Genomic DNA, 23583 nt, shown 5'->3' with positions numbered 1-23583 from the left:
ATGCCATCCTTCAGTCACTGCTGGCAGGCAGCCCTGGCGTGCTAATCGGACCTCGGGGCTGCCAGGGAAATGATCGGCGCCCCCCAATATATCGGACGCAGAGCGCTAAAGGTTAAGTAAATGCTGGATCAAAATAATAACCATTTCCAATGTATTGTGAGATAAAATAACATGAGGCAGGGCAGGGACAATATGCTACTGGCCAGCCTGACGCGCGTTTCAACCGGTGCTAGTCTTTCTCAAGGGGGGACTCCAGGTAGCTAACAATAGGTTTTTGAACCAACTGTGGACCTTTTGTGGTTGAAGCAGTTGGTTAACTTCCGGTTAAAACGCACATCGGAGTGGAACACCAGGTAGAATATTGTCCCTGCCCTGCCTCTCATGTTATTTTATCTCACAATACATTGGGAATTGTTATAGTTTTGCTCAGCATTTGATCCAGCATTTACTTACTACCTTTTGTTGAACTTGAAACATTTATTTACTATTAATAAGATCATAATGGGGCTGATGCCATGTTTTATTTATGATGGTAATTACAAATTTGTGGACATACTATTTGGTTGCTCCTTTGTGTCTTTGATATACATAATTTTACTATTGTTTTATTGAGTTGATGTACTAAATAAAGATGGTCATTTTATTCATTCTCATTGCCGTCGGCGTTTCTCCTCGCTGATCTCCTTTTTTCTGTTATGCATTAAATGTGAGAGGCTAGTTGAGAGGCTACCTGGTTGATCCTGCCAGTAGTATATGTTTGTTTTAAAGATTAAGCCATGCATGTCTAAGTACTGACTATTCTTTACGGTGAAACTGCGAATGGCTCATTAAATCAGTTATGGCCTATCTGGTACACTTGAACATTCATTTAATATGGTCACATATAGTGATTGTCTAATATTTGTTCGTGAACAGTTTTACTTAAAAACATAAAACATCAAAACATTTATAAAACAAAGTCCCAGTTCAGAGTAAAGAGCAAAGTCCCAGTTCAGTCTTGCCTCATACTATTCTCCCAGGCTTGGCCAACAGTACCTGGGGATCTACAACAAACATAAGCAACTAAACTAAACATAAGCAAATATACATATTTGCACCTACTGGCACATTTAAGAATTAACCAATCTAGGATCTACCCTGCCTTAACCACCAGGGAAGACTGTGTCAATGCCCATCACTGGTTGCTGCTGATATTCACTCCTCCTCCCACTTTTGCGAGGATACGTTGGGAATCCTAACAGCATATCCTTACAATGGTGGGGGGGAATGTTATATGGATCTAGACTAATCCTATTCTCATAAATTAAACATGTTATATATTGTTTTTTGGCTGCATTCAGACAGCCGTATGGCCGACGTATGTATGGCCGGCGTATATACATCTGATATACGTCCCCCATAGATGACAATGGGCGCATGGCGCCCTACGGGAGTGGTGCATGGCCGAACAAGTGCGGCACTGTTCCGTGTACTGTACTGTTCCGTACCCCATGAAAATATAGGACATGTCCTTTTCCCGGAATATAGCACCGTGTGCCATGTTCCTCTATGGAGAGGGGCAGGGGTGAGCCCCCCCTCTTCCTCTCCCCGGCGCCGACGTGTGCTACAGTACGGGCAGACACACGTCAATGTGAATGTAGCCTTAGGCAGATTTCATCAGGTGCAGTACAAATTTTAGAGGGCAGCATAAAGGTGCAGTGGAATTTAGGAAAAAGAAGGGAGGAGTGGTGTTATGGCAGTTAGGCATAAGTCTAAGAGACAAAGGAACTAAAAGTAATAATTGTAAAGAGCCACATTTGCAATTTTCACTGGTTGACAAATCCTTGGCTGTTCAGGTAGTTACTTTGTGTAAAGTTGTAGTCTTGAATCAACAGTAAAGCCTCAAGTGGTTATTCTGTCACCTGTTCAATAGTTATTATTGTAGGGGTTGCACATTGTAAGTTCAGTAGAGGCTGGGGATGGAGGCCTTATAGTGTTATCCGTCTCCCATAGCCTATTACCGCCTCTTCTAAACATATAATTTTTCCAGCAGGAAGCTGATACAATACATTCTACTGCTTTATTCCATACTGCGTACACTGTACAGGAAGCTGCTGTGTGAGGGGCTAGAAGTTTGTAGTGCATCTTAACAGAAGAAGAAAGAATCCGTTACGATACATGCAACAGATAGGTAGGGGCTATGATTGACCCCAGTACTGAGCCCTGCATGCACCCAGCCACTCATTCACACTTTTTATCTGGTGTACACTCTTCACAACTGCTGTGAACCACTTCTACCTTCATTGAGAGTTTGCAGCCACCCGGCCAGCTGGACCCCTTTCTGTCTGGACACCTACGGCTGCTACAGCGATTGTGCCACCGTTGAAAGGAGTTATTATCTTTACTTCTGATTGGACATCACATATTTCTACCTATTTTTAATTCCAGTAAATAAATGCCATGTACAAAATGCACAATAAATGGACTTTAATATTGGAAAATCAGAAAATCAACATCGTTATTTGGTTCAAATGTAAGGATTCATTGCCAGTATTAAATGAAATACGGCCGTGTTATCTGGATATGGCACAGAGCTGAAAAGGTTTGGGACATAGTGTTACAGCCAGTACTGGGGACTCCTCCGGACGAGGCATATTGTCAGGTATCTTAAATATGAAAGTTTGCAGGAGTGTGGTGAAAAACAGGAAAACCTCCATTCTGGCCAACTGCTCTCCTGGACAAGCCCGACGGCCTTAAAAGAAAAAACACGTATTGACTTTAAAATCCAGACAACAGGTAAGAAAAATACATATTAAAAAAAAGCACAATACAATACTTTGGGGTTAAGGCCAATTATTAAGAGCTAAATTGTTATGAAGAAAAGGTTTAATATTTTTGATTCACTCTATCACAATAAACCTGCATATGTAAATGAGCTCAGTTGCAGTTCCCTCTCATACACAGCTTATTATCCAGAATGTCATGGCAAATACCCACAGACCTGATCTATCCATCTCAATTGGTCACCAAGAATATTTTCCTGGAAATGTCCTTTAATGAAGCACTGCCCACAGAATGTATACTCTATATGTTTGCTGATCTATTTGTGAGTTACTATATGTCATCACTTCTAGTACTCAGCTGTGTCATGTGACCAACCCACAGACTTTTAGTGACACACCGACTTGGTTAGGAAATTAATTTCTGTTCCTTCAGTTCCCACCACCTAAATTGCTGAATTTTTTTACCTGCAGAAAACGGAATAAATGCTTCTCGTTTCATAAATTTTCCATCTGTATCCAGAAAATGTTCCGGATAAAACTCAAAGGGTTTTGTCCATTCTCGGTCATCTTTTAGCACAGAGGACAGATTTGTTACAACAATGGTACCCTAATAATTCAATACATAAAAAGTATTAGCAGTAGTAGAAATTACTGGTATAGTGACTCTAATATTTTATTTTACATTTTGTTTCATCATTTTAAATGTTATACTACTACATTTTAATATTTGGGTAGGAAGAGTGCTGTATATACAGTACATGGAGTTAAAAATACAAGTACAAGCAAGTCCCCTACTTAAAGGGGTTATTCAAGCAATATATCCATACAAAGCGAGATGTGTGGATGGCGATTGAGACACCCTTTGCCCGGGGGGGGGGAGGCTGTTTTTGTGGGTGTTTTGTTTAAACATATAATGGACGATGCCGTTTCATGTAAAAAATGTTAATTAAAAATACTCGATTAAAAAAAAAAGGTGGGGGGTTATTCAGTCATAGCAAGCTAGGCCCTCAGTGTTTGTTGTACCCCTTTTGTGCCCGAGATGACCAGATCAGCCAGTCGCGCATGCGCTGGCTGCTCCATTCATTTCAATGGCACTGAAGGAGTTAATAGAGCAGCCACCGAAAGCCTGACCAGCTGCTCTCTTCATCTTAAGCTACAACGGGAGTACAACAGACTCCAGTTCTTGTGATCAGTGCAGGTCCCATCACTGAGACACCTACCAATCAGCAAATTATGACTTCATTCAGACAGGATTACACTTGCGAATGGCTGAATTTATATCTCCTATTTTCACTGGTATGACAGCAATCACCTGGCACCAAACCTTCTTTTCTTAGTGTTTTAAACAGACCCCTTACAGCAGGACCACCAATACTATCCTGTGGACATCCATGTCTAGGACTAGTGTGCTTTTGAGTCTCTATCACAGCCTATCTTATGTTATAACTTGGGTTTGTTTAGCTCAAGTAAACATATGGAACCTAGAGTACTTTTTTTATTCATTATTGTTTGCTAATGCCTGTTAAAAAAGGAATTTTGAGCTTTATAATATTGATAATCCGATATATTGATATTGGATCTGTGGGGCTTCAACACTTGGAACCCAACTGATCAGCTAATATTGGCTCAAGAATCAACCTCAAGATGCTCATGCTAAAACTAAAGGAATTCAAATGAATCTTATTAATGCTTAAGGGGCTTTTATAAAGGTCAGTAAGGGTATTTTAAAATCACTTTAATAGATTTAGCACTGAGTCCTGCAACACTAGCACATGTTATGGCTCAGCATTGAGATGACAGACCCAACGTGGTTGTTCCATTTCCTCCTTACTTTATTGTTGGTAACAGATCCTCTATCTCTAGTAACTGTGTTGGCTATCATATGCATAATAACCTTAAATGCAGACAATCTCCTTTGGTTTGGGAAGTAAGAGCACTCCTTATGGAGACTTTGCCAATTAGGGCCACCTTGCAGGTGTTTGTAGACTTAGGGCCATTAATGCTCCACTGGGGATTCTTGGAACTATGCAAATATGTTTTCCATTAAGGGATAAGGAAAACTTTGATTCTTTTAGCTACCTTGTAAGGCTGCCTCCTTCACATCAAGAATAATTTTGTAGAAGTCTAGTGAAATTATGCAGGATTAAAGCCAAATCAGTAAATCTATTCCAAAAGGAACAGATTCACAACTGAAGACACCGCTGTTTCGATGTCTTTGAATCTCACCATTACAGCGTAGGGAACTGGTTTGCAATGTGAGTAAATAGGTGTTAACCAATGAAAGAGGCTGTGGCTTCACCTGAAAAAGTGCCTGACATTTTTTACCATATTTCTGGCTTAAGCTGAAACTACAAAGAGGAGGTCAAAGATGGACACTTTAAGTGAAAAGGTATTCTTTATAAAACCGTTAATTGCTCCTGATCTAAAATATCTAATATAAGTATATAAAAACTTTTATTACCTTTGGGATGAAATATCCACCTATTTCGGTATCTCTATATGTCATATGATGAGCAGCCTCTGGCAAGATGTCTCCACAACGTTGAACTTCATGGATCACAGCATTGGTGTAAGGCATGCTCAAGACGTCTGCCATTGTTGGCTTTCTATTTCTACCAATTACTTCATCAATTTCTCTGTGAATGTTCACTAAAAGAGATATACAGTCAAGATAAGGAAGAAATACATCCTCTTTTTTTCTTTATTTTCCATATAAGACATCTTAAGGAAATTTGCTCCTTAGAAAGTCCTAAAATTAGGTATCTACATCCTCAGTTGAAGAACATAGATTATGCCAAAATGCACAAATTGTTGTATGCCGTAAGATGGTGGTGTCGAAAGTGGAGTCACATTTCAGAACAAACCTAAAGACATGCCAAATTTCTCAAACATCATGTACCATGGCACCAATTATTGCAATGCACACTCCAGAAAACCTGACATTCAAAACTCCCCTTATTATAAATCTTTCCCATGAACAACTTTTTTGTTAAATAATTGATAACATGGTGGAATCTGTTTTGTGTTATAGGAGGGTGGTTAAGTCAGGGATTGAAAAAAAATAACACAATTCTAGTACCAGAACATCTTTAATGTGGATTCTGAGAAAATCTACCATCTAAATCAAGCATGATAAACCAGGGACACTTACACATAGATCCAAGCACCATAACAGTGGTAATCTTCTTATATCTGTTATCCATGACCTCGTTCCTTCTAAAAGCAACTTCTATAATTATTCCAATAACCCTGAAGGGCTCTGCTTGGTGTACCAAGAACCAGGGGTGAACCAAGCCTTTCTGCTGCCTGAGGCGAGCCATCGAGTGACGCCCCCCCCCCCCCATATATGTAATATATCAGATACAGCGTATAAAATAGATACAGCGTGCCGCCATGTAGTATAAGATGTATACAGCATACTGTCATGTAGTATTAAGTATTAATTGCATACAGCGTACCGCCATGTAGTATATAATGCATACTCAAGATACTCAACTCGCCACATGGCAGGTGCCCCCCTGCCAAGAACCCTTCAGTGCTGTAGCTTTACTCGCTGTTGCAATGAGCAGAACAGTCTCCCCTTCCCCTGCACTTTCTGCTGCTGCTAGATTACACAGGAAGAGGAGAAGGAAGAGAGCTAGGGAATGGCATTCTGCTCATTGTAGCAGCCTGCAGCTCTGGTATTGCCCCTAGAGCCTTCCATAATAATAATAATAATAATAATAATTCCTTTATTTATATAGTGCACACATATACTGCACCCCTACACAGAGCTTGCCAGATCAGTCCCTGTCCCCTTGGGGGTTACAATCTAATCAACCTACGTGTATGTTGTGGAGTGTGGTAGGAAACGTATGCAAACAAGGAGAGAACAAACAAACTCTTTGCCGATGTTGACCTGGATGGGACGTGAACCCATGACCTCAGCACTGCAAGGCTGTAGTGCTAACCACTGAGCCACCGTGCTGCCCATTAGCTTGTTAGCCTGTATCTATGAGTAAGTCTCTATTTTACCATACTTTTATGGTAGATTTTTTTTTTCTATAAAATGACTCTTTGCTTACTTAATTGGAAACTTTAAGGGGTACTCACTTTGAACCTCTGGGTAAAGAAGCATGAATAGTAGAGCCCACCTCAATGTGGTAGTTGTAGTTTCTATCCCAGCTGTAAACAAATCAATTGTGGTGAACACAAGGTTCTTTTCATTGAAACTACTGTCTTTATCATCCTTTGCCTGTGAACATAGACAATTAACAAATATGTAGTATACTATAAAGTTCTTGTAATACATAATAGATACATTAACACTTATTGGATAGAAGTTTTAATATTGTGTGTGTTCTCTTCCCACCCACCAAAAAGTGAACCACATAATGTGGCCAATTAAAGCTGAAACACATCCTCTGTGAGAGCAGCAGGCAGAGATAAATCCATCAGAAACTTATTTTATTATAACATGTGCAGTCAGACATCATTCCTCCCCCTAGCTCCCAGCAAGTCACACCCCTCAACTTCCTGTCACATGTCCTCATTTCTTATAAAGACATGTATGCTTGCTGTATGTTACACATCCTACAAGAAATAAGCCCATATAGGGATATATTAATGGAAGAATTTGTTCGGAACATAAAATATTATTTTCAGGTTGAGATGTAATAAAACCTATAAAAGGTGTGCATTTAACATTTCTGTAATCACATAATCTTAAATTGCCATATATTAAAATATTAAAAAGTTGAGGGTCTCGGAATGCAATACTGAAAAACATGCTGGGTCCTTAAAGGACATTTACCACCAAGAGAAAGGACTGTATGCAAATAAGCCTGAGGGGCTCCAGGTTCCATTTACACCTATAGAGCCCACATTTGCATACCGCCCTTTGTCCTAGTGGTAGATGCCCTTTAAAGGGACTGTCTCAAATTTAAATATCATCCCCTACCACAGTACAGGGGGCAACAAGATGAACAGCATGGGGGGTGGGATGACATTTACAGTTAGGACAACCACTTTTAAAAGGATTATTCTGAAGGGACATAGTAAATTAGAACAACTGACTTTCTCCATCTCCAGCAAAAAGGCATCTATAAAATGTCTTGTGAATCCAGGGTCCCAAGTATTTCTTTGCTCTGAAATCATGTCTGACACATAAGACACCATATGTACTTGAGGTTGGAAAACCTTCTGGGGTAAACCAGGTATATGACGCAAACAAGGAATTGCAGTGACCACCTACAGGAAAAAAAAACAACTGGTTATAGGTGCATATTGGTTCTGTACAAAAAAATAATTAAATGCCCACATATGTCAAAGGGTCAGTGAAAAATACTGACAAGATACCATTCATCAGTGTCCCATTGTAACAGGTTGTTCCTAGACGATGTAAGAAATAACATTTGCACAGTCAACCATTTTCAGTGGGTTAGATCTCCTCCAGAATCATCTTTCTTAAATGTGCTCCAATAATGAATGACTTGCTACACACATAGGAAATTATAATGACATGGACAGAGATTTACATTAGCTATATTGTAATTGTATGCAACATGGAAATTACAAATTCTTAGTGCAAACAATGCAAATATTGAGTTCCTCAGGAATTCAGAAATTGACGTTACAAAGGTGATGCCTTAAAACTATCTACAGATATTTTGGTTTAACTGAGCCAATGACTGGAATGGGAAAGTCTAAAGTGAGAATAATTGGACCAAACGAAAACATTCTGGATTTGTGAATACGTGTAAAAATACCTATTATATTAATGTCATTATCAATTCATTATTTAGGTAAACAGTTATCAAATGAAAACTATAAAATTATACAACTGTAAAGGTTAAAAAGCATATCTCCCTTGACAGGGTCAGCTGCAGGTTTCAGTAGGCCCCTGGGCCTTTTTTCAGTGAATTCACATGGCGGCTTTAAAAATTCTGAAACTAATACAGTTCCCTAAAATATTCCCTAGTTCATCATCCCAAACAGCCCCCTCATGGTTAATTTATATAAAGCCCCCCTCACTCCCATGGATTCCTTATGTACAGCCTTATGTGTGCCCCCCAAGCAGCTCTGGGCCCCGGCACTTGCCCGGGTATGCTCAATGCTGGCGACGGCACTGTCCCTTGATTTCATTAAATATAATACTGCACAAAAGAACAAATACATTTTTTGTCTGTGTATTGTGAAAAAGTAGCAAAACACAATCTATTTAGTATCAGCTTAATATAAGCATGCTGTTCTATTAGCTGGCTGCCCAGTACTTTCTAGAAGGAATACCAAAGTTTATAAATAGGGTTTCAGCCCTAGTTCTGGGGTTTAATTCTAGTAAAAGAGTTTAGAGGAGATTGCTGACTGTGACACAGGAGAAAGTCCAGACTGCAGACTGATGCTGCAGAACTGAAGGACAGTGTTCCAGCTCCAGAGTCAAGGGGATAGTCAAAGCCTCAATGTCGTCAACCTACGGAGGCCAGAACAATAGTCAGACTTATAAGCCAGCTTATTTGAGCCATTCGTTTTGAAAATAAACAAAGTATGAGTTGAAAAATAGTCCAAGTAAAAAAGAGTATACGTGGCACATCCCATAAAACTTCAAAACTTTATTCTTCTTACATTAAAAAGTGACATGTAGGTAATCCACCTACGCATTTCAGTTTGCTCTCAAGCCTCCACTATCCTCAAAGCAAGTTTCTGGATATAAGGGTATGTGAGATATTTTTTCCTATTTTTCTCTACGTTTGTCATTAAAGTATGAGTTGGTTCCTATTGTCTCCATGTGTGTTCCTGTGCTAGCTCCTTAACAGCTCGGGCCTCACCTTTAACACCAGTCCAGGACCGCTACCAGTGATCCTATGTGGTCCCCGTTCTTGTTTTGTCAATGTCAGCCTTGAGGGGTGCAAGGTGAGAGCTCCTAGGACACAAGCTAGGCCCCAGCACTAATCCTACATGCCTGCTGTACTTTTATTACCCACTCCCTGTTGGCCCAGAGTGCACGATGCTCATTCACTATATTTAAAACCATGTTAAGGGACACCTTAAAATACTGTACATCAAAGATCAGGAAGATGTTCATAAAAAGCTGAAATTCAACTAATGTTTTGGCTTCTTACCTGTGCTAAAAATCCACTTTCTGCTTTTAAGGCATCTTCAAAAACACGCAGGAGTTTATTGAACTTTTCATTATTATACTCAAATCTGTCCCCAAACACAATGGAACTGATTATATTGCTAACTGCAGTATTCACTATAAAATGTGGGTCAAAGGATTTCCCTGGAAAAAAAGAGAAGAATAAACCTTATATAACAGTAACTACAGGCACTGCGTAGCCGAATCTATTTTAAGATATTTTTAACCAAAATCAGATAATAGTCTAATGATAACTACGAGTGCCTGACAGATATCAATGGCTGCTAATTACCCTAATCAAAAAATATGGCCTGTGAGATTCATTATTTTTCCATTCTTATTTGATGGTCTCAGACCACCACACATATTAGATGGCTGTTAGCGCAATGATTGTTTGTCTGACAGATACAGTGGGAATAATAAGTATTACACATCAGGTCTTGTCTGGCACAGAATTGCGCTTTAGGCTGCACCAGGAACAGGCTATAGTTGTGTGTGCCGCAAACTCAGCCACCCAGGGGGCCCCCTCAGGAACATCAGGAATTGTGCCCATTTCAAGGCTTGTATGTCAGTACAAAGGCTCTGATTAATCCTGTGCTCTGTGTGGGGAGATCAGTGGTTACACACTAAAATAATGATGATGATATTATCATAATTATCATAATTGATTAATATCCTTTTTATGTTCACTGACCTTTTTGTGATTGGAACTCATTGCACAGAAATTCAGCTTCTTCTGAAACTCTTGCTTCAAGAGATTTTTTGCCCATGCCAAAATCTCTCAGGGTAGTTAAGGAAAATCTTCTTTGCTCTTGCCATGCTCTACCATAATGTGCCAGGCTTATACCTGTTAACAGAAAACACAAATATAAAGATTTAAAGCTTACCCTCACTAATGAAGTCTTCTAAAGATTTAAAGGGAACCTGTCAGCACTTATTGAAGCCTAACTAGTTGTCCAGCAACTAAACACCTGCCACATCGTGTTTCTTTCATGGCTTAGCGTGTTGGCATTGTTACCTGTCTCAGTCAGCACCATGAATATGTGTACTTTACAATTTTCAGTTTTTTAATTAGAAAAATTCTGTAAAGGCAGATATAATTTTCTGAAAACTTCACAAATACTGCACACCTTGTGTTGCTCTATAACAAAATGAGGAACGGTTTAAGGGGTATGAATACTTTTGCTACCCACTGAACTACTGAAAAATCAGTACAATCCCTTGTGATGAACCTTTACTAACAATTATGCAATAAATCGTCAGAATATATTAATGCTGTCATCAGAAATTGGGCTAATAAACCACTACTACTATGCTGTCAAGCAGTTGAACAGCTTCTAGATAATTTTCTTTCTTAGCTCCACTTGGAGGCATCATCCAGAAAATCTAATTTGAAGTGAGATGTAAGTTGGATGTATAAATTCAGGGAGGCGGAGAGTTTAACATTGAAGTCAAGCTCTCCCGGCCACCCATGTGATTGAAAGTGGAGATCTAATCAATGATGTCCCTGGACGCAGGACCATCATTTACAGTAAAGGGGGCTTTCTTATGCAGGAAAAGTTTGACTTCAGTGTTAAATTCTCAGTCTCCTTGATTTCATAAAACCAATTTACTTCTCACTTCAAAGTTGATTTTCTGGATAATGCCACCACTACACCGGGCCATATAAGAAACATGATCTTGAAGCTGCTCAGTTGCTTGACAACATACTGGTAGTGGTTTATTTCTCATTACAGGTTCCCTTTATGTTAGAATTATTGTCAGCATACTGGAAATTTATCAATGTAAGATGATGCTCAGAAAATCTAGTGTCAGGCTTTTTACTTTGCTTAGTAGTATATTCAGTAAGAGTTCTAGTACCTTTAGCATTTCCAGATATACCAAGGGATTCAAACAAAGGGAATCGAGGCCTGTCAGCTATATCCTCAGACTTATGCATCAAAGCTTCTTTCATAACTTCAAACCCATTGAGCACAACCACATTTTGCCAAAAGTACTGCAGGCTGAATACGTCTCCATACTGTTTGGTGAGCTAGGGAGTAAAAAATAACAACATTAGGAAAAATTCAACAAAATTAAAAAATGATTACACGACCCATATTTATCATCAATGGTTATAGAAATGTAGAGTCTACAACAAAGAAACCCCTAATGAACCTGGAATAAGTTGTTGTTTAATCCGTTTTATAACTCTTTATAACTCATACAAGTGAAATATCTGGCTATCACTGGTGCCAGAGCTCCACATAACCATATAGAAGCTTTGGCAATATTGAGACGGTTTCACCAGTCCCAGTGCAGGTATCTCCATTTACTGGTTTCAGTGTTGTGCTACACTGTGGACTAAGTTGGTGCTACTTAAGGGAAACCTGTCACTACATTATTTACAAATACAGCTTGTGGTAGGTTCCCCTAGAGCCCTACTGACACCCTTCTTTTAGCTAAAAAGTGTTTCCCTCATATTCCAATTTATTCAACATTATAATTCTACCAGGTGTTCACTAAAGAAAAATCTAGACAGAACTGGCACAAGGAATAGCCATAATCTATATGTATAACATATGCCAGGACAGCGCTTAAGTCCTTGTATGAGGTCTTAGTTCTTTCCATATAATTGTATATTCCTAAGGATAATACCTGACATATCTAATACACCCACTAACCCCAGCTCACAATCAGACTAGAAACCAATCCATTCAACTCAGATGGCTTTTTGTGATTGTCTGATGCCCCTCCTCTTTTTTAACCCTGTCACTGATTTACAATTACCCAGTTTATACAGTTCAAAATATTAAACCATTTGCCAATGACTATACGGCAGCCTCTAAAACAACCAGCAAACCAGCAAATAAGATCTACAGGACAAAGCAAAAAGAAAAACATCTTATTGCCAGGTCTATTTTTGATTAAAATCTACTCTAAGCCTCTTTATCTTATCCTGTCTTTAATTGTATCAGTTTATAAATGCTCAATTTTCTCTGCTACAGAGAATTAATATGTGGGAATGTGGGATATCAAACCCCACCACTGATGTTTATGACTTATTATAATAACTTGAAAACCCCTCCTAATACTGGTACTTTACACACAACTAACACTCCTTTCACTTTCAACACAGATTAAGAGGAGACAGTTTAGCATTGTGGGCGCAGGTCCCTGGGTAATAATGCTCCCCAATGTAGAGCTCGGGGCTGTTTTACAATAAGTTGTGATACTAACACACACCTAAATATGTGCCAGTTTTGTTCTTTGCAAAACTAATTCACAAGTAAACAATGCATAAGACTATATGACATTAAACAAGGTTGTTTACCTCTCTAAAATAGATATGGATGTTTGAGAAGTCCACTTGTAGTATGTTCCCCACAAACGGAATAGAAGGGGGACCGGGAGGGTAATGATCCCACTTCTTCCTGCGCTTCATAAAGTCCAAAAACAGAAGAGAGACGACTAGGATCACAACCAAGGATAAAACATTAGAAAATGACTTAAACACATATAAGCAGAACATTGGTAGCTGCATTCCTGCAGATTTATGTGTCGCCTTTAGCAGAGAATTCTCCTCCTAGCTGTTTATGCTTTTCGATAAGTTTATGATCTTCATTTTGTTCCGTTCTTTCACCGTTCACTGTATTTTGCTCCCATTGGCTGCACATAAAGCCGTCCCATTGGCAGCTGCTCTTCCTGACTATTCTTTAAAGAGCAAGAGTCCTAATATAAACCAGAGTGAACAACGTCATATAAACCACTGTTGCAAGATTACATAGAACAAAGTCAACATGTGAGCAGTGCCAAAAGGTGTGGTTGTTTTCAGATTCAAGCAAATCTCCCAATGTTAATAATCCACAAAAAGAAGGTCTCTCTCTTTAAAGATAAACTGTTAATACGGTATAAATTTGGTCTCAGTGAAAGTTATGTTACCTAAGTTACCAATTGTGTACCATACAGACTCCTGTATGGGGCCCCCTTTTCCCCTTCACCCACTTGGCCCTTTTTTTTTCATTTCCATTTTTCACTCCCCACCTTCAAAAATCTATGGCGGCTTGTTTTTGCGTAACAAATTGCACTTCATACTGATGGTATTAAATATTCCATGACGTGTACTGGGAAGCAGGAAAAAAATTCCAAATGTAGTGAAAATGGTGAAAATACGCATTTGCACAGTTTTCTTGTGGGCTTGGATTTTACGGCTTTCACTGTGTGCCTCAAATGACATGTCTACTTTATTTTTTCGGTCGGTATGATTAAGGGGATACCAAATTTGTATAGGTTTTATAGTGTTTACATACATTTATAAAAATTAAAACCTCCTGCACAAATCTTCTGGCACTAATAACTTTTTCATACTTCATTGTACGGAGCTGTGGGTGGTGTTATTTTGTGCAACTTTTGACAGTGTTTTCAATGGTACCATTTTAGGACCGTATGACCTTTTGATCACTTTTTATTGAATTTTATATTTTTCAAAATGGCAAAAAAGTGCCATTTTTAACTTTCGGAGCTATTTTCCGTTATGGGGTTAAAAGCAGTGAAAAACAGTTTTTATATTTTGATAAATTGTGCATTTTTGGATGCGGCAATACCTAATGTGTTTGTGATTTACTGTTTATATATATATTAATATCAGTTCTAGGGAAAGGGGGGGGGTAATTTGAATTGTTATGGTTTTTTATTCTAATTTTTTTTTAAACTTTTTTAGTTTTACTATTTTTCAGACTTCCTAGGGCACTTTAACCCTAGGTTGTCTGATCAATCCTATCATATACTGCTGATCTGCTGATCGCACATTGTAATGAAAGGGTTAAAACGAGATAGCCCCGGGTCTTAGGGTCTATCATGGCGACGGATTGGGGAGCGACGATCGGCCCATGTGCCGCCATCATTTTGAAGCCGCCAACACCTTTGCAATAAGCAGCAAAGACTAAGGCCGTTCCACACACACTCGCAACGCATGCTGCCGGGAACGCACGGCCCGAACGCTGCACCGCGGGAGTGTACTCAGCATGTCAGTTCACTCCCGCGGTGCAGCGTTCAGGCCGTGCGTTCCCGGCAGCTTGCGTTGCGAGTGTGATGCGAGTTCATCGCATCACACTCGCAAGTGTGGAACGGGCCTTATCGGCTATGGAGAGGGCTCAGCTCGTGAGTAAGGGGTTAAAAAATATGCATACTCACACATATTTTATACACTAATATATACACTCGATACATACAGTACAAACCAAAAGTTTGGACACACCTTCGCATTCAAAGAGTTTTCTATAAAAATTGAAGATTGACCCTGAAGGCATCAAAACTATGAATTAACCCATGTGGAATTATATACTTAACAAAAAAGTGTGAAACAACTAAACTGATATGTCTTATATTCTAGGTACTTCAAAGATTACTGCTTTGTACACTCTTGACGAGCTTCAAAAAGTAGACACCTGAAAAGGTTTTCACATCACAGGTGCCCTGTCAGGTTTAATAAGGGGAATTTCATGCCTTATAAATGGGGTTGGGACCATCAGTTGTGTTGTGCAGAAGACAGCTGATGGCTAGAAAAAAAATGAAGGTCAGTCAGTCCAAAAATTGAGAAAACTTTGAAATTGCCCCCAGGTGCATTTGCAAAAACCATCAAGCGCTACAAAGAAACTGCATCACATGAGGAGCGCCCCAGGAAAGGAAGAACAAGAGTGACCTCTGCTGGAGAGGATAAGAGTCAGACGGTAGGTGTTCTCCTTATGGAGAGATTGCCACCTTAAAGGTGTGTGGAGACTTAAAGCCATAGATGCTCCACTAGGGAATTCAGGGAAGTATGCAAATACGTTTTCCAAGGTTGAATGTTACATGGAAACCAATGCCTCCTTTTGCTTCGTTGGAAGACAGCCCCCTTAACACCAAGTATGACCTACAAGAAGTCTAAAAACATGATGCAGGAGTTGGCCAACCCAGTACATCTATTCCAGAAGAAACACACTCCCAACTGTAGACAGCGCTGTTTCTACCTGATTGGGTCTCTTCAATACAGTGTAGGGAACTGGATTGGAAAAGGTATTTGCAGAGGATAATTTCATCCAAGTCACCAACCTCAGAAAATGCAGGTTAACAGCAGCTCAGATTATAGACCAGGTCAATGCCACACAGACATATCTCTACAACAACTGGTAAGAGGAGACTGTGAGCAGCAGAGTTTATGGTAAAATAGCTGCTAGGAAACCACTGCTAAGGACAGACAACACGCACAAGAGACTTGTTTGGGCTAAAGAACACAAGGAAAGGACATTAGACCAGTGGAAATCTGTGCTTTGGTCTGATGAATCCAAATTTGAGATCTTTGGTTCCAACCACCGTGTCTTTGTGCAATGTAGAAAAGATGAACGAATGGACTCTACATGCCTGGTTAATAATAATATTAATAATTCTTTGTTTATATAGAGCACACAGATTACGCAGCGCTGCACAAACCATGACAAATTGGTCCCTGTCCCCATAGGGATCACAATCTAAACAACCTACCAGTATGTTTTGGAGTGTGGGAGGAAACCCACGCAAACACGGAGAGAACATACAAACTCTTTGCAGATGTTGACCTGGGTAGAATTAGAACCCAGGACCCCAGCGCTGCAAGGCAGAAAAGCTACCCATTCAGCCACCGTGGTTCCTACCATGAAGCATGGGGGAGGTGGTGTGATGGTGTGGGGGTGCTTTGCTGACATAGTGACATTGTTGGGGGATTTATTCAAAATTGAAGGTATACTGAACCAGCATGGTTACCACAGCATCTTACAGCCACATGCTATTCCATCTGGTTTGTGTTTAGTTGGACCATCATTTATTTTTCAACAGGACATTGACCCCAAACACACTTCTCGGCTGTGTTAGGAATATCTGACCAAGAAGGAGAGTGATGGGGTGCTTGATCAGATCACCTGGCCTCCACAGTCACCAGACCTGAACCCAATCACGATGGTTTGGGGTGAGCTGGACCGCAGAGTGACGGCAAAAGGAACAACAAAGGCTAAACATCTCTGGGAACTCCTTCAAGACTGTTGGAAGACCATTTCAGTTGACTACCTCTTGAAGCACATCAAGAGTGTGCATAGCAGTAATCAAAGCTAAAGGCGGATACTTTGAAGAACCTTGAATATAAGACATATTTTCCGTTGCTTCACACTTTTTTGTTAAGTATATAATTCCTCACATTTTTTATAGTTATGAAAATACAGAAAACTCTTTGAATGAGGTGTGTCCAAACTTTCATGATCTGTACATTATGTATGTGTCAAAAAAGCAGTAGCAGCACTCTTACAGCTATGTGTGGAAAAATAGCAGTCGAGTCCAAGTCCCAGGATCTGGACCATTCAATTCTTCCAAGATATAAAATACGAAAAAGGGCAGCACTCCAAAATATGTGTGAAAAAAACAGGTACTTGTTTATTCCAACATGTGCCAAACTGCTACGTTTTGGCTCCTATGGCCTGGTGCCTTTCAAGCCGCTTGAGAAAGGCTCCAGGCCATAGGGCCCGAAACGTAGCCGTTTGGCACATGTTGGAATAAACAAGTACCTGTTTTTTCACACATATTTTGGAGTGCTGCCTTTTTTCGTATTATATATATATATATATATATATATATATATATATATATATACACACACACACATACTACATATACATAAAAACAGAATATACACACATACACACAGTATCATATAGACCAATTCAGTATATACATATATGTACAGTATATACACACACAATACCTCAGATAAACAGGGCCCCCTGTGGGTCCCTGTAGTTGCTACCCCTGGCTGCTACCCCTGTAGTTACACTTCTGGTTTAGACTTTGGGCTGACTATTTCATTGTTTCAATGTTTTCTGTTTCAAGGAACTGCTTAATCAGTTTTACTGTACAGAAGGGGCACTGTCCTGCATGAAACTTTCGGGCCGATTGAGTGATGCACACAAGGAAGGAACCACATGTTGTTCAAAAAGATTCTGATACACACTTGCATTCACCTGGTGAGATCCAAGAAACCCACAACAGTCACAGAACTGTGGAAGAGACTGGAAGAAGAGTGGACCAAAACCCCACCAGAGCCGTGTGAGAGACTAGTGATGTCCTGTGGCCGCAGATGTGCTCAAGTCATTCAAAGCAAAGACCTGTACACATCCTACTGTAGCAAAATTGTAATTCTCATCTCTGCTGTAGTTATTATTATTCTCCAATTATGAGCATCGCTTTTTTTTGTTGATATACTTTGGTAATTTTGTAAAACACTGTTCTAGTGACACAGTGAATCCCTTACAAAAAAAAGCTAATTTTTACCAATGGAGATTACATTATTTTTTTTTCATATTTAAATCTTTTTATTGAGACCATCCAGTATACATTGTATAAATAACAACTTATATACAACAAATATCATCATTATTTTTTAAACAAATCAAGTGATCATACATTGTTCACTAATTTTTTGATTTCCAGTATAGGTTTTATAATGTTTTAATAGATTTAATGAATTGAAAAACTTTTGTACAGAGAAAAAAAATCATGCTCAATTACAAATCTAGACTAGCATGGTGTAATATGTGGAATGTTCCTTCTACCTGCTCATAGACAGGATATCGACACCTCTGGTCTTTGCCCCAAAGTGTTGATTAATCCTCCTCCTGTGGAGATTCCCATGGGTATTCCCATTTGTTCCTTGACAAAGGACACAGACTGCCCATGGCCTATTATCCCTGTGTATTGCATCACTCCAAGACTACAGGGAAAGTCCATATGGTAATAAGACTTTGTCAGTGTCTATATTATATGTTCAATATATGATCTCAGTTTTGACTTCATAAAGCTAACACATGGCGATGATGCCACAGAGGGTGGCTGGATCCAAGATGGCAGCGCTTGATGGCAGGATCTTCCATCAAAATCAAGTATGATAAACAAGGTCATAGATCCGAGCACTTTATGCTGCGGATTCACAAGCTCCTTCCACTGTGTGCTAAAATATCCACTGCCGCAGTGAGGTAACATCAGGCAGAGGGAGGTGGAAGTCCTGAGGGAGGGAGAGACTGTAACAGCCTTTGAAGGAGGCCTTTGGGTTCATTAGCATAATTTTAAAAGATTATTTTAGAAGGAAGGAGGCCATGGATAACACATATAAGAAGATTGCCACAGTGCCTTGGATGTATGAGTATTCCCAGTTCATCATGCTTTATATTGATTTCCTTTAAAGTGTTAAAACCAGTGTTCTGTGCTGACTTTTTTTAAGTGGTGCCATCAATCACGAGGGTGGGCCAGGGTGTTGGCTAAATAAATTATTTCAGAATAAATTCAGGATAGATTTTGCCACACACTGCCATCTTCTGTGACATGAAATTGGTGGCAGTGCTTTCCTAAAGATGACTCTTGCAAGCCAGTCTTACATCTGGCAACAATTTATTTAAAAAAATGTACACATTTACAAAAAAAAGAATTCTCTTAGAACAAGACTTCTACTTCTAACATTTACTTTACAGAATCTCACCCAGCACCTAAAAACAGGACTAGAAAAGCTGCTTTAAAGGGGTTTTCCCATGAAAGAAAATTCTCAAATTTCAATCCCCTAATGATGTTTACACAATAAAGATCATTGTAACCCCTTACTTTACAGTTTTACTAAGTTTTATTGCCGTTTTAGCTCCTATAACTCAGTGATGGTCAGTGTGGACGGGGAATCTCTAACCAGACATATCAGGATTTCTCTGTGTTTTGAGATGCTGTGTGCCAACAATGTGCTTAGATTATTGGGGTACAGGGTTTATCTACACTTTTATTCAGCTTCTGATCATTTGACACATAGAAAGGAAAAAAAGTCGAGAAAAAGATGAAATTATGAGAACCACAAGATCCAGATTACAGATGAGATTCTCGGCTCTGCTATAACAGCCATAACATGCACATAGCTCTGCTATATGTCTCCCTCCCCTTCCCCTGGATAAAGACCTTATCTGCATGTAGCTTGTATATTTACTTTCCTCAAGATGTGTTGCTTGCCAGCAGGGAGCCTGTGTGAGCTCGAAATTTTGTACACCAAGACTGATAGAGACAGGCTGGAATTCTGTGATATGCTGTGTTAATAACATTGAATTAGAGAATGTGTTATTTTGTTATGCTCAGTATATTTAAGAATCTTCATGGGAAAGCCCCTTTAAAGGAAACCTACCACTTGTAGTGGCAGGTTTCCGATAGCAATACCGGGCACCAGCTCAGGGTGAGCTGGTGCCGGAGCTTATTTTAGTTAGTGTTTTAAACCGCGGTATTGCGGTTTAAAACACTTTTTAAACGTTATAGCCGGCTATAACCTCCCTGCGCCGGCTATAACGTTTAAAAAGTGTTTTAAACCGCGATACCGCGGTTTAAAACACTAACTAAAATAAGCTCCGGCACCAGCTCACCCTGAGCTGGTGCCCGGTATTTCCATCAGAAACCTGCCACTACAAGTGGTAGGTTTCCTTTAAGTAAGGGCTTAGAAAAAAAACCAAGGCAGCACTTACAGTGCCATCTAGTGTTTTAAACAGGAAATCAAATTCAAGGAGATCATAGTAAAAGCAGCGATATTCAGCACTACCTGCTCCCAAGCACTTGCAAACTACTCACAGCTAGACCTACACTTCAGGCCAATAGTCCTCATGACTGAGCCCCATACAGAAGGAGTGCAGGCATCGGAGTCCTAAAGACACTTATGCCACCTCCATGAAAAGGGGTCTGTGGCAGAGTGGGCCAGCATGGGGAGTCCCACTAGCAATAGCAGGTAGGCCTGGCAGGTGTAGAGTTGCCCAGTCACCAGGTATATCAGGTGGCTGTAGCCCCAAAATATATCTGGTGCATGCAGGTGACAGGGTTAACATCATGCACCAGCGTCTGATCTCATGCAATTTTAACCTTAAAACGGAACCCATTAGAAAATACACCTCTTACCGCAGAATACAAGGTCCTCATATATCCATGTCAGTTTAGCAAAAAAAAAAAAAAAAAAAAAAAAAAAATATGAAAAAAGTTGAACATGGAGAAAAAAAAAGGAGTGCTTTGTCCTGAAGACCATTTTAGGCAGTGTCCTAAATAATTTCATATAATACGTTTCTTATTTTGGTCTAACAATAAGAAAACAAAAGCACAGCACAAATCAATTTTTTTGGCAAATGTGTATTTTTGACTACTCAAAATAGAAACATTTTTTTTCCCCCGCGCATCGCAAATAACCCATGTCTATGCACATAATTACCATAACATAGTATTGCTATTTTATTATACAATTTAAAGATATATACAAACATAGAAAACAAATGAACACAACAAATGGCCATAATATTATAAAGGGTAAAAGCAAACAACCAGTAATGTGTTAACAATACTACACAGAGTATAATAGTATAGTATAGCAGTACCACAATATGTTATCAGCCATGTTCCTCCAGGCCACCTACAGGATGATATTAAACACATCTGATGTGCTGCTGATGGATCTGCATGTAACACATTTGGGAGAAAGGCTTCCTATACAGATAAAGGTGGAGCTTTGCTTGAATGCCAAATCTCTATCTATAAAAAAAGGCAGAAACATTAAGAAGTGGAAGAGAAAGGTTAGGAAGGAGCTTTTATATGTGGAAAATATTATTTCATATTGTAAAATGTTAAAAGGATAATAACTATTATAAATATATTGAAGGGGATTTCATACAAAAACAACTTAAAAAATCTAAAACCAGTAGAGTAAAGAAACCGGACCGAAGCAGAAAACAGCACCCAGTGCACTAGAGATGGGTGCACCCTCTACAATACAGCACCTGTTATCTCTGTGGGGCACTACTGTATTCTTGTAGGTGTCAGATCCCATAAAGAAGCAAAGGATTTACTCATTATGACTGCAATACCTGGATCTAACATGTAACCACCACACTCTGCCCTTACATAAAAATGCCTTGTGCGCAAATCAATGGGATTTGTGAACGTGTGTATGTAACAGATCTGCTTGTATGACCCGGGGTACAGTAATACATGGATTTACAAGGACATCCTACATGCTGAAGTGGTCAGTCATTACCAGTGGCGTAACTAGAAGCTGATGGGCCCTAGTGCAAAGTCTGTGCCGGGCCCGACTATAATGTATGGTTTATAGTAATAGTCTTCTCATATGGGAAAGTGACACCATAAGGGACCCCTAAACCTCTCGTGCCCGGGTGCGACCGCAGCCTCTGCACCCCCTCAAGTTACGCCCCTGGTCATTACTATAGAGAGGTCTCACACATCACATACTGTGCAACCAGATGCAACCTATGGATTTCTAACATATGTGGTTTTCTCTCTCCTATACACTTGTGAGCAATTAGAACTTTTACATAATACATTATTGGTGCATTTACTAAAAACTCCACATATGTCCTAAAATATAACAGTTTTTTAAATTTTTAAAGGGGAACCCATCATAGGCTTGTGGGTGTGCCATCAGATGTCATGGATGACTCTGGTCTATCACAGTGTGAACACATGTAGTCTATGGAATATGTAGGGGTTAATGTGTCATCTAGTGATGATTCTCTTCTATTTGATTCACAGGGAATGTAAGAGACTAAGGCTTTTCCTCATGCTCCTGCAGTTAAAAGAAGGAGTAGATGGATGGCTTGTAGGGATGACAAGAGTGGCAGACCCCAATTATCTCAGTTAGTCTGAGACTTCTGCCTACAAGTTTACACTCAAGATCATAAGGCTTGGTCCAAAGGCAGATATAGCAAAACCAATGGTACAAGGGGGGAGACCTCCAACTTCTACAACATCGAGGACATCTACTACCAGGATCAAGGATTGTAAACCAAGCACACTACATACAGTGTGTGTGCCCCCTCTGACAGGATCTGCTCTTCCTTTATCTTCTTATACATCATTTTAGTTAATTAAAAAAATAGCTTTTAAAATTATGCAAATCCCATGCATTATCCCCTCGGGCTAATTTTTAAAGCCTTTTTTCAAGGGCAAAGGAAGCTTAAAGAAGAGCAGATTTTCTAGAGGAGGCACACACAAGCATGGAAGCGTACGTGTTTTACAATCCTTCATCCTGGTGGTAGATTTCCTATAACATAGAGCTACAAGAAATAAATATGCAAAATATACACACACTTTGCCAGGTGCCTAAACATCCATTTTAGAAATTACAAAAAACAAAAAAAAAAAATCTTATTTACAAGTATTAGCCTCCATGTTTCTATTTTTACAAACCGGCCTGTTTTAAATTAAGGTTTTTTTTTACAGTGTATTATTTCATGTGACTATAAACAGTGTGAATGATCCTGAATGCAAAGGCTTCTAAAAAATAAAAAAAAAATAAAAAATTCTGTATGCATGCATGCACTTAATACACACACATATACATGTTGGTCCACTAGCTTTTGTAGCCGCAAATGGAATTTGGAATCTTATGGTGGGTCAGAAAAAACATGTTCTGTGAGCAAGATCTATACATATATTTATAGAAAACCTCAAGTAAATGGCTCACAGTTAACAATAGGCATAAAGATGACTTAAAACTGTTTATCCAGGATTGACTTGGATTTCACATGGAAATTACAAAAGAACCTTCAAATCCTTCCCAGTACAACTAGCTGCCATACAGATGGCATTGCACTGTTAGTCTCTCCATGGTCCTTGGATACAACCACCATATATTTATGTGTATACCTATAGCCTATC

The 23583-nt window shown here is 39.4% G+C and overlaps 1 protein-coding gene across 1 annotated transcript; it reads right to left on the bottom strand.

The window, feature by feature from the left end:
* Window positions 1–2402: 2402 nt before the first annotated feature.
* On the bottom strand, window positions 2403–13557 carry LOC140103875 (cytochrome P450 2D15-like). Its single transcript, XM_072127170.1, has 9 exons — window positions 13190–13557; window positions 11737–11908; window positions 10571–10723; window positions 9860–10020; window positions 7818–7991; window positions 6855–6996; window positions 5224–5411; window positions 3228–3369; window positions 2403–2731 (listed from the first exon to the last, which is right to left on the bottom strand). Exons 1-9 carry the CDS (start codon window positions 13397–13399, stop codon window positions 2553–2555), a joined length of 1521 nt encoding a protein of 506 aa, XP_071983271.1. The 5' UTR covers window positions 13400–13557; the 3' UTR covers window positions 2403–2552.
* Between the last annotated feature and the right edge of the window lie 10026 nt (window positions 13558–23583).

This window comes from Engystomops pustulosus, chromosome 10 (assembly GCF_040894005.1).
Source record: "Engystomops pustulosus chromosome 10, aEngPut4.maternal, whole genome shotgun sequence".
In the NCBI taxonomy this organism is placed as follows: Eukaryota; Metazoa; Chordata; class Amphibia; order Anura; family Leptodactylidae; genus Engystomops; species Engystomops pustulosus.
The sequence above is the reverse complement of the archived record's forward strand: the minus strand, read 5'-3'. Positions and strand labels throughout refer to the sequence as shown.